The sequence below is a fragment of the Neomonachus schauinslandi genome, chromosome 10 (assembly GCF_002201575.2).
Source record: "Neomonachus schauinslandi chromosome 10, ASM220157v2, whole genome shotgun sequence".
In the NCBI taxonomy this organism is placed as follows: Eukaryota; Metazoa; Chordata; class Mammalia; order Carnivora; family Phocidae; genus Neomonachus; species Neomonachus schauinslandi.
In genome coordinates this window covers 8,516,526-8,529,010 of record NC_058412.1, presented here as the reverse complement: position 1 = coordinate 8,529,010, position 12,485 = coordinate 8,516,526, and the positions used below count along the sequence as shown (strand labels likewise).

The following is a 12,485-nucleotide window of genomic DNA, read 5'->3' as shown; positions in this document are numbered from 1 at the left end:
CGAGGCTCCCAATTAAAACCCTTTACTCACACCAGCCAGCGATCAAGCCCACGCCACGGACCGGCCTCCCCCCAGCTCCCAGCCTGTTTGCACACCACGGCAGCCCTGGCAGCAGACTCGGTGGGTGCACTCACCTTGGACGTGATGTGGAAGGACCTCTGCCCACCCACTGCAATCTGCTTCTTCATCACACTAAAGCGGTTGAATCGGCAGAGCAGGAGGCCAGCGCTGTGCACGCGCAGGTTGAAGTCCACATCGTCACACATGAACCTGCTCAGAAGCAAAGGAGGGAGCGGATAGGACTGGATGCAGCCGCCCACCCCCCACACACCCCACCAGCCACGTGGAGGGTGTGCCCCTGTGGAGGGGGGGCGTCCAGTGGTGGGGTAGGCTCCTTCCTCCCGTACAGAGGCATGTGAATAAGGCAAAACAAACAAAGAGAGCAGGCCCAGCTGTAGCTTGTCTGCACCAGGGCAGGCAGCATATACCCAAGGCTAAGAGGACAGAAGCACGCCCATGGGCTGACCCGATGCTCCAGGCCCTGCGCGAGGGACTCCACAGACACTGGTTTTCATCTACCACTTAAAGAGAAAACAACAAACTGCCCGGAATAAAAACAGGAGCCACTTTTTACAGCCAAGGAAAACAAAGCTCAGAGATGGAAGGCCTGTGCCTAAAATGCAAAGCTGGTAAGTGGCAGAACCCAGATTCCCAGCAGGGCGGCCTGGCTTCCAGATCGACGCTCCTACAAGGGCCATCTTGGCTGTGTGCCCACCGCCTGGCCTACGGAGACGCCTGATAAGTGTTAGCAAGTGGGTTATGCTTCAGATGTGAGCGCTTCTGTGACTAGACCTGGAGAGAGTATCACACGGAAGTTACTTTTCAGTTTTAAAGCAATGTATTCCAAGAAGGAGACAAAAAAGCAAGAGAAACAATGTAGCACATATGTTGTCACTAAAGTATCACGTGGACTGAGGAAGGAAATTGCATGATCTTATGCAAATCTCCCCTCCACAAAATTATACGATGCAAAATTTTTTTTAAACCTGAGGGCTGAAAGCAGGGCCAGACCAATGCTATGGGCTGGAGGGCCTGGGCCCGCGGGCTGTGCTGATGGCCGCAGCCGGGCAGGACTCACCGATTCTGGTTGTACTGCACATTCTGGGTCAGGTCCACGTTCAGGATGATGAAGTCGTGCACGTGGCAGCGGGAGAAGGGCTCACGCACCTCACCGCTCCCCGTCTTGCTGGACCACTTCCGCATGCCAATCAGGGCGTAGTGGGTGATGTTGGGGGACGCCTCGATATGCTGCATGATGTGCTTCAAAGACACGTTTCTTTCTGACCAGGAAAATTCCCTGCTCGAAAGAGGAAGATTGACGTCCCTGGGTTGAGGCGCCAAGAGCAGCAAGGCCCTCTGGCTCCGGCCTGGGGGCTGCTTTCCAACGGGAGCTTATGTGTGGGTAGGTAGGGGGGGTTGGCTGGAATCTGTCACGACCACCCCCGAGTGCCAGGCGCCATCCCGGGCACGTCACATCTACTATCATTTATCCTCACGGCAATCTCATGCCATGGACATATCACCCCCATTTTACCAATGAGGAAAAGAGGCTCTGAGTAACTTGCCCCGTGTGACTCGACAGGACTTGGATTCAAACAATGCTGTCTCCGAAGCCCTTCTTCCCATCCCGTGCTAAAACGCTTTGCATTTCTGGTTTGCAGACCTGAAGGTCAAGCGGTGGGGAGAGCGCCAAGCTTTCCACCATGCGTTCCAGGGAGGGGATGGGAAGGAAGAAGGCAGTGCACCAACGCCCACCCCAACTGGACTGCCAGTGTCTGTGGTCCGTGAAGACAACAGGGAGGGGGCTGACGGCAGGGGCTCCAGGGCGAGGAGTTGGGCCCAGGCACGCGGCTCAACTCTTCTGGACCCCAGCTTGCTTTTCCCCCACCAAGGGGCTTCAATAAACTCCCCAGGGCCCTGGCCAGCCCCAAACCCCAGGACGTTAACTGCTGCTTCAGAATGGAATTCAGGAAGGCAGAATGAAAGCCAGTTCTCTCCCCATCTCAGCCCTTGGCCAAGCTCTTGCCTTTGGAAGAATGTCTGGGAGAATATTGGAAGCAAAGCGGAATTGCTACTCCCATAAGCCACATGTAGCTCTATCATTCAGAAAACACCTTTTTCTAGAAAAACAGCGATCAGTGGTCATTGTTTCATTAGGATATCAGTAACATAAAAGAAGTAAACGAACCTAATGTCTCTTAAAAAGAAAACAACAACAAAGGGCACCTGGGTGACTCAGTCGGTTAAATGTCTGCCTTCGGCTCAGGTCATGATCCTGGAGTCCTGGGATCAAGCCCCTCACTGGGCTCCCTGCTCAGGGGGGAGTTTGCTTCTCCTTCTCCCTCTGCTCCTTCCCCTGTTCCTTTTTCTCTTTCTCTCTCAAATAAATAAATAAAATCTTTAAAAACATTAAAAAAAAAAAAAGCCAAAAATAATCAGGCAACACTAAACTGAAATATTCATGTGGCAAAATCACAAAAGGAACTATTTTACCAGTGATGTTGGGAGTCTATCTACCGAGCCTTTTCCACCCATGCTGCCCTCCTGCCCACCTCCAGGCATGCCGTTCAGAGTCTAAGTTACCCTCACGACAAACTTCCAGCACAGGTCTTAGTGCCCTTCAAAAGATGAGGAAACTAGAACCCAAAAAGAGTTCAGTTGTTACCCTAATGTCACACAGCAAATGAAAATACACCTGGGCCTTACGAGTTAGGCTAGGGGTAGGGGGCAGGGTCTGGAAGGCTACAGGAGGGAATTTCTAGGGCACTCGTGATGTTCCATTTCTTTACACAGGAATTGGTTAAATGGGTGTCCAGTGTGTGAAAATTTCTGGATATGTATCATACTTTCATTTTTTGTGGATACTTTATTTTTTTTAAGATTGATTGATTTATTTGAGAGAGAGAGTGCTCATGTGCCTGAAGAGAAGGAGGGGAGGGGCGGAGCAGAGGGAGAGGGAGAGAAGCAGACTCCCCACTGAACGGGGAGCCCGTCATGGGGCTCGATCTCACGACCCTGAGATTGTGACCTAAGCCGAAATCAAGAGTCAGATGCTTAATGCACTGAGCCACCCAGACAACCCCGTAGGTACATATAGTGACTATACATTGTGTGATTTTCTGTATTGATGATACATCAACACAATTAAAAACTCAAAATAAAGCTGGGCTTGGAACAGGAGCCTGCCCCATGCAGGGCCCTGTCCACCACACACCATGCCTTCTAAGATGAGGTGTCCCTGCTGTGGTCCTCAGATGGTGGCTGAGATTCCCCCACTGAAAAGGAACAGGGTCGGGGGAGGCGTCTCACCTGCTTCTCTCCCCACCACAGTCGACGTCCACCACGTTCCACATCACGCAGGAGTCGTCGGAGATCACGATGAAAGGCCAGATGTCCTGTGGCTTGATCCCGAGCTCCTCCTGCCGGTTCCGCTCCAGCTCCAGGTTGTGGTAAGACAGCTCCTTGATCAGGAAATGGGCAGCACCTGAAATGGGCAAAACCACTCCCACTCTCCGGTCTGTCCTCCGGGGACACCCACACAGGACCAGAGCCCCGGTGAGAATTAGAGCGGCTCATCAAGGCCCACCCTGAGACCAGCCAGCTCCCGATGGTTCTCATCTCCGTCACCAACCTGCACACACACCTGTCTGCTTCTCCTTGCTGATCACAGAGAATGTGAATTAAGCCAATAACCAAACATCAAAGAAGAAAGAATATTCCAGCAGATCAAAGCAGCGTTAAAAATCAAAAAGCTTGATGAAAAATGTTAAGCATGTTCATCTCCAGAATATTCTCCCGAGCCTCCCTTCACAGAAATTTTACCAAGTAGGGCAAGTTAAACAATGCCTACCAACTCCAGCACTGTTGAAGATACTGGGGAGCACCAGCATGATGTGGTTGGGCCAGTATTTCTTGTAAATAGCCATTTCATATTCCTTGACAACCAGCACATGCAAATGGCTGGCACCATCCATAGCGTGGTACAGATTAAAGAGTCCATGTTCGTGACGGCCAGTGGTTGGAGTGAATGTCGGACTTTTTATACATTCGTGACTCTGGAAAACACAGGAATAATGAGGGGAAGTGTTTGTAAATATGGTCACAATCACTCCCCTCCCTTTGAAAAGTGACTCTGCAGCCTCTTCCATCAAATGATGGAGGCTAGAATCCAGGTTAGCCTTGGGACTTGCTTTTACCAAAAAAAACAGTGAAAATGATGGTATGCCAGTTCCAAGCCTGGCCTCCAGAGGACGGACACATTCTGCCCTCTCTTAGAACCCTCTCACGGATGAGCTGGGCTGGCGGCTGGAGGAGGAGAGACCACAGGGAGCAGAGACGGGATGGGCACCCCACGGTAACCACCCTCCCCGGCCATCCCCCAGCCGACCTGGCAGCTAAGCACAGACATGAGTGAGCGCATCCAAGCCAGGGTCACCACACGGCGGGACCAAGCCCAAGCTGCTAGCCCAGAGAATCAGAAGCTAAGTAAGTACTCATTTGGGAATGGTTTTCTTATGCAACCCAAACTAGCATCTATCAATTACCCAAATGCATTACCCTGCCAAATGAGCATCGACTATGTGCTGAGTATATGTTATTCTGGATGATTTAAATCCCTCAATCCCTTATCCATACAGTCTAGCTCCTTATACACTCGGGTTGTGAATCTTTTATATAAATAACTAGGTTTTCTTCCAGTCTGGCCGAGCTAGGTCTTCTACTCCTTCTGAGTTCCTCAGAGCACCCACTACAAGGCTGTGATGTAGCTGGTGCCCAGAAGTTCTGGTGGGCACTGGCTGGAAAAGTGAGGGGGGTAACAGAGAAATCCTCCACCAGGGCAACAGCCCACCCCAGCCCACGGAGTAGGAGACACCCTATAATAAAGGCCCCACTGGTTGTTTACAAATGTTTTCAACGCTCGGTAGAAGCCTGCTGGGTCTGAAAGGCAATTCAAACCCCATCATACTGGCCCTCTCACCCAGAGAAGGAAAAGCAGCGTTCCACACAAGGCTGACACTGGCTGGGGCTGGTGGGAGGGCAGCAAGCTGACCCTGAGAGTGTCGGGCTGATCTGCCAAAGCAGGCACCCCTAGGAGGAGCGTCCCTAAGGATACCGGTCACAGAGACAATGAGTTATGAAGAACACCCTCTTCAAAAGAGAGAAAATTCATCTTTTATGGATGACGTGATGCACCATCTGGGATTCGCTTCCAAATAACAGAGGAAGGCAGAAGGACAGACGGATCGAGGCTGGCTGTGAGACTCTAGGCTAGTAGTATCGGCTAGGTAACAGGCCTGCAGGGACCACTACACTATTCTACTACCTTGGCCTGTTTCAAATGTTCTGTGACAGCAGTAAAGACAAGGTGGGGAAGGGATGAACATCGACGGAGCACCTGTCATCATCCAGGCACTGTGCAGGTGTCCTACGTCGGTCATTCCAAATCATGCTCACCGGAAGCTCCTGCAAGAATTACTACTGCCCAAGTTCACAGATAAGGGAGCTGAGGCTCAGCAGTATTCGGGGACAGGTTCAAATAACACAACTCAAAAGTGGTAGAGCGAGGTTCAAACTGGAGTCGGAGTGACCCTAAAGCCCAAGCGCTCCCCAGCCTCCTCCAAGTCCAATCACCGTATCCAGCCCCACCTGCCCCACCTGCCCCTGACTCATCAGGCAGCTCCGGTCTCCTGCTCCACGGTCACTCACAGCCACTGTGATGTCACCCCCTGGACTCAGAGCCAGTACCTTGTCTGTGACAAGGGGCAGCCGCATGCTCTCCAGCTGGCCTCCGGGTTGGCTGAAGACAAAGTGGTGCTCCTTGGACTTGGGGATGATGAAGTGGAGTTGGATTTCCTCTCCTAGCATGGAGTAAGAGAAGGCAAAGGCGTGCAGGGTGGACTCATAGAGCTGAGGTGTGAGGGGAAAGGACAGAGCTTGTCATCAGAGTCCGGTGTTACTTCCCAGAAGAACCCAGGCCCATCGCGGGCATGACAACACAAAGCTCATTGCCACCGCCCCACAGCACGAGAAACCCACCACAGGTTGAGTCCGGTACAAAGTGTGGACACCCAGGCCTCGTTACTGGGCAGACACAGTGGAGCCCACACCCACTCAGACGGAGACCTTCCCATCTTTAATTCTGATCGTGCTTCACCCAGTGACGCCCCTGTAGACGCCAACCCCTTCTGGACTCTGGATTTGACCCAGAGGCATGCTAGGTTACCAACAAAAGCTTTCACACCATAGATCTCATTTTTTAATTCTAGTAAATGTATTTTTCCATCACAGGCATTATGCATAGCAACATATTAATAAAACCGTGTCGGTGAGTGCATACACTTGTAGACTTCTGTCACCCTCACTCTGTCTGGGCCCCCTTCCATCCCTATGGTGCCGTAACGAACAATCCTATGAAGCAGGTACCGTCCCCATTCCCACTGTATGGATGTGGAAACTGACACTCAGAGATCTTGGGTTCACTCCTATCCCCAGGCCTACCCGCCCATCCCCTCATCCCTTGTCTGCCTGCACTGCCCCCTGGTGTGACACCCCCCCACCCCCGTGCCACATGGCTCTGCCCAAGCCTCCTTCCCTGACCCCCCTCCGCCTCCAGTGGACAGCCCCTCCCCAGACTGGCAACTAGCATGTGCGCCGCACTCCTGAGAATCCCCAAGGCCTGGAGAAGGCAGGCCACACACGACACCCCAACTATAAACTCCTACTGTGGCTCCACTAGAACCACAGAGCCCTTTGGGAGCAGAGAGGAGACAGAAATAGATTTTGACTTGGGGAGGGAGCAAAGGGGGATGTAACTGAGGAAGCTTCATTAAAAAGATCAGGGAGGCTTGAGAGAGGGGGAAAGACAGCAGGGGGAACTGAGGCTGGAAAGGCCAGCAGGGAGCGGGCGTGTGCCCTTCAGCACTCCTCACGTGGCCTGGTTCTGAGCCCCCTGCGACCGTGGCCCCCAGATCTGAGCACCCCTGGACACGGGGGCGCAGTCCAGCCGGAGCCCAGGGTCTCCAGAGCTCGGTTCTGTTAATTCACTCTGGACACCGACCGAAGTGACCGTGACTAAAACCCATGAGCCTCCTCCAGTTCTTTAAATTTCAAAACTAAGAGAACGTTTTCACTTATATTTTCTCTGCTTTGAAAGAAAAATTTCATCTCCAAGGAGGAAATGTTCGGACAGCTTATCTGGAACAAACAGAATTACTATTTTTAATTCTTTAAAAAACTGCTCATATGCATTTTCTAATTTTGTCTCCAGTACAACTGAATAGTTTAAAAAAAATCAGTCTTGATGCTACTTCAGTGAGAGCTGAGCTCCAGGCCGGGCAAACTTGGGAAAATTAAAGCCACTATCTGCTGTTCCCCTCTGCAAAAGGGACAGAGCTGGCAAGCCCGTGCTCAGGCTGCCGCAGAGCCTTCTGGAAGCAGCCAAGGGCGTGAGCTATCCTGCACACCCCTGGGGGCTTTGTAGGTGTCTGAATGGCTCCCACCACCTCCAGCTGCCCCAGCTGCTCCTTCCTCCCCTTTCCCTTACTTAGGTCCGAAATGAAACACTAACTGTAAAATCCTGCCTGCTATCTGTTTCTTCATGACCGGCCTCACAGGCCCTCCGTGAACTTGCAAAATGCAGCTTTGCCCACATTAGGCCACTCCTTGGAGTTCTCCCTGAAAATGTCCCCATTCCGCCTTCCCCACAGCACCTGATGTCTTTTCTTAAAATGCTTTATTTAAATTCAATTTAGTTAACATATAGAATGTATTATTAGTTTTGGGGGTAGAATTTAGTGATTTGCCCACTGCGTACAATACCCAGTGCTCATTCCATCATGTACCCGCCTTAATGCCCAGCCCCCATTACCCCCTCCCCCCACCCACCTCCCCTCCAGCAACCCTCAGTTTGTTTCCTAGAGTTAAGAGTCTCTTATGGTTTGCCTCCCTCTGTGTGTTTTTTTTTTTTTTCCTTCCCTTCCCCCACTACGTTCATCTGTTTTGTTTCTTCAGTTCCACATAGGAGTGAGATCATATGTATTTGTCCTTCTCTGACTGAACCTGATGCCTTTTGTGGTGTACTCTCTTGGCCCACCTTCCCAGTGTCCTCTCCTGGGACCACCCACCCCTTGCACTTTAGGGTCCAGCGATGCCCGACTAAAATCACTTCTAATTCCCCCAGAGACCCCATGTCTCCCCTCTACTGGTGACAAGGGTTCCCTCTCTTATCTGCCTCCATCCCTTGACAAATCCTTACTGATTCTTCAAAACCCTCTCCTCTGCTCCCCGCCCAAGACGGTATCTTCATTTATAAAATGGGGATAATGTTATTGGCTTGCAGGGTTTTAGTGGGAATTAAGTAAGAAACCAGACAGGAGAGTTTCCTCTCCGGTGGGTGTTGAATGGGTGAAGGTGTAGCTTAAACACGGACACCTCCAGGTGACCAGCCAGAGCCCGGGGTCAGTAGCCTTATCCATTTACCTGAGTGTCTAAAGTATCATTTTCTAGCACGTAAAAAGGTTAGAGGAAGTACTGACATATCAAAAGTGCCTAGCACGTTGCCTGGCATGCAGTAGGTGCTCAGTAAGTGCACACTGCTCGCCTTCTCTACCTAATTTCTGTGCTTCATCAGTACTGCCTTTCCTGCCAGCCCCTCATTGTTCTGAGGTTTTGTGCCCGTGCATCTCTCCATCCCCAGACTGTGAGTCTTGACTACGGGGACAGAGTTTATTCATCTCTCTGACTGGTACATCAGCACTCAGTCTGCTGCACTGAACTCACTTCAGAAACTGCTAGAACATCAAGAAAATGAAGACATGCACAGTCAGTTAACTCTGCCACTAGTAAACGTGTAATCCCAGGAGAATCACTGTTTCTGTGCTGTCAGCAATAACTCTGGAGATTACTGAAGGGACCTGGAGATACACGTAGACCGGGAAGCAAAGGCTTCCAGAACGTTCCACACCCTGCTCTGGAATGAAAACTGAAAACATCAGGAGGAGAGAGAACCAAGGGTGTCGGCCAAAACGCAGCGTGCGGGAGAGCTGCCCGCTCCAGGGCTCCTGGAGACTCGGGCCCAGGCCCCGCGGCCTACCTGGTAGCGGGGGTGAAAGCCCATGTACTGCTGGCATTGTTCACAGTGGTGGTATGTGTTGTACGCCGCGTACTTGGACAGCCTCATCCGCGCCGTCTGACGCCGCACGTAGAGCTCCTCGGGCTTCCGGGACGTGCCCCTGTCTGCAGGAAACGCCAGCGTCACAGGGTGGCTGCAAGCGGAGCAAGCCTGCCCTCCGCGCTGCTCTTCCGATCGCAAGGAACGGAGGTGCTGTAATAGGGCTTCCCGTGACTGCACCCGGTCCGAGACAGCCGAGACTCCGCGGGAGAAGCCGACAGACTCTGTTCACACGGGGTCTTCCTGACGGACCTACAAATGTCTTAGACACAGATTCAAGGATGCGCTCCAGGACAATGCACATGGACTGCCAACCTCGGATGCAGATACCGTTTTGCAGATGAATCGCCTCTGGTTTGCCAAAATGACTTAGCCAGATGAAGATTTTAACCCTAAACCTGGATTAGAGACTGGTCTATGTGAAGGATTGGTCAGTGAAAGTGCTTCAGATAGAGAGAAGGTAGAATTCTTGGTGTGACATGGAGACTGGTGAGTATCCTCCTTCCCTTTCCACTCACCCAACTTTCCTAGCCTGCACTTAAAATCATACTAGCCCACTCATATCCGGTGTTTGCTGACGGTGACCCTGAAGCCCTGCAGGGTGCTAATACCCTGAAAGTCAGTGGTCCCTGAAGGAGGAGGGGGAAAACAAGACACTGAGGCTAGAGAGGGAAATATGTGTGCTTCATTAGGACAACCCCAATTCATACATTAACATCCATGTCTCGTATCCCCTATTAACCAGGACCTTGAGGATATTCTGACCATGACACACCCCCAGGAGCGCGCTCATCACTGTCCGCATGTGCGGAGCCGCCAGCCTGCCTTCTCGGGAAGAGCCCGTCCTTGTCCACTGAGGCAGTGACCTCAGTTTTCTGCCAGGCACCGCTGGTTATTTCCCACCACCAGACAACTGAGCTCATCGCCAACACAGTTCAGCGCAGCCCTTTAAGAGGCTCTTCCTACATACTCTGGAAGAAGGTGGAGGTTTATGGGGCTGACCTTCGCTCTTTATGCTCTGAAGGTGGGAGCAAATCAGACTGGCATCTTCATACTTCGGGTCATGAATAATGTAGTCAAAAGGCAACTTCTTGAACAGCTCCAGGTCTGGCCAGGGGTCACTGAGCTGGAGGTAATGCCAATCTGATTCCTCTCTGAGATCTGTAAGATTGGTAGAAACACAGGTGACAAACTAGGAAGTGAGAATGATTGATTTTTAAATGTGTACACGGGTGATGCTTGCGGGAGAGCTGTTGCTGAGTCTGTGGGTTACCAGGGGATGCTACTGTATCTGGAAGGCTCCTGGAACATACCGCATTCTCAGGATTGTTCCAAGGAAGCAAGAGGTGCCTTTGGGTCTACCTCTTATCCATGGCCTGTGCTGTGTTTCCTGTGGGATGGGTTTGCATTTCTGGCTCCCATGTTGACTTCAGCTCCTCCCAATATACCTACTGCTTGCTCTGCACATCCCCCCAGCAAGCCCCACCCCATATGCAGCATACTGGTTCCCACTGCCAATGGAACCTAACATAGTTCTCGTTCTTGTCTTACATCTAAATGCTACACAGCCATATGGCCAACTCCTCATGCACCTCTAGAAAGCCTAAGTGTTCAAGCCCACTGGTTTCTCCCTTCTGAATGCTAACACTACTCATGGCCCAAATTCTATCTTACATCTTACCTCATAACTGGTATAATCTATGATGCTCATTCAGTGCTGGTTGGCTAAAAAAGTAAAAATATCTAGACGGTCCAACTAAAATTACATAATGTATTGATCTTTATAGCCATGGTATGTACACATGGGCAGAGTGCGTGTCCATCAGAGAAGAAACAAACAAAGAAGAGGGAGAGGCATGTTTATTGCGTGTGTAATAAGTGCTCAGTGCTTCATATGTATCTTAATCTTCACAACACCCCTTAAAACAGCAATTATCCATGCTTTCCCAAAGAGAAAACCAAGGCAATAGGAGAGTTTCTGAGAAAATGGGCTTTGAAGTTGAACAAACTGGGCTCAAATCCTGTCTTTGTCATTGGGATATCCAAGAAACTGAGGACACAGAGACTCAACAGGTCTGATTTTCATCTGAAATTCAGTTCCAAACTGTGAGGGGGGAGGTGTGAAAGCTCAGAGCTTGGATGAAGAGCCTCCCTCCTCTTTCCTTCAAAGGAAAGACTAAGTTATGGATGAGCCTCCTTGGTTCCAAATTTTCTCCAAGTCAAAACTCAAACACAGTCAAGAACATCTAAAGAAATGTCTTTGCAAATGGCAGGACTTTCATCTCTTTTAAGGCTGAATGATATTCCATTGGGTGTATATACCACGCTTTTCTTTATCCATCCATCTGCTGATGGACATTTATCCATCAACGGACAACACATGGTTGTGTTGTGTATCTTGCCTACAGTGAATAACACTGCAGTGAACATGGTAACTATGAACATGTCAATTAGCTTGATCGTCGTGGTGATTTCACCATGTTATACACATATCAAATCATCAAGTTGTACACTTCAAATGTATACAATAAAAATAAAGACAAGTGCTATTTAGATGCTCAGTGCAATCTACTCATTCCCTTTCTTTGCAACACAGACAGGCCTCCTCACGCAAATTTTAATTCCCAAAGCAACAGATTCATTTACCAGACCAAGTGGATGAGCCACTGGAGGCCACACAAGGAGGTAGTGGAGCATCAAACACCTGTTCAAAGGGAGTCTTACCTTAATCAGGGCAAATTCTGTTCCCTGAATAAGGAGAAATGGCTTTTCGCCACATATCATATACTTCCATTTTGCCCTAAGATGTGGACCTATGCACTCAGCTGCCTGAGTGGGAAATTCCCCTGATGGATAACCCTGCTTTCTAGAAGCAGCTACCAAATCCGGTTCAGCTCCAGCTCTGCCATCTCCCAGCTGGGCGCCTGAGCATGTTACTTATCAGGAAATAAGCAATTACTCTCACTGGGATGTGCAGAAAGTTAAATGCGACAATTTATGTAAAGTATCCAGCACAGTGCCGGACACTTGGAAGATATGCAGTAAACAGCAGCTATTTTCAGTGTAGCAATGTGTTATCTCCACAAAGGCCTCCCAGCGCTATTCTGATATTGAGCAAAACAACGGCAAACAAGGGAGAGATAAAAGCACCCCTCAAGGCCCCCGGGATGAGTGGGATCACTGATCTGAAAATTCCATCTAGATGGGAAAAGACATCAAGTCACCCGAGAAACTGATTAAAGAGGATTCTAAGCCC

General features: G+C 50.4%; 1 protein-coding gene across 1 annotated transcript in view; it reads right to left on the bottom strand.

Annotated features, from left to right (window-relative positions):
* The window catches only part of GREB1 (growth regulating estrogen receptor binding 1), a 67,774-nt gene that overhangs the window by 4,301 nt on the left and 50,988 nt on the right, over positions 1-12,485 (bottom strand). The window contains exons 23-29 of the mRNA XM_021697573.1: positions 10,232-10,390; positions 9,152-9,294; positions 5,806-5,967; positions 3,911-4,115; positions 3,370-3,544; positions 1,139-1,357; positions 135-270 (exon numbers count right to left, since the gene is read on the bottom strand). Of these exons, the coding sequence (XP_021553248.1) occupies positions 135-270; positions 1,139-1,357; positions 3,370-3,544; positions 3,911-4,115; positions 5,806-5,967; positions 9,152-9,294; positions 10,232-10,390 (1,199 nt within the window). The remainder of the gene's footprint in view (positions 1-134; positions 271-1,138; positions 1,358-3,369; positions 3,545-3,910; positions 4,116-5,805; positions 5,968-9,151; positions 9,295-10,231; positions 10,391-12,485) is intronic.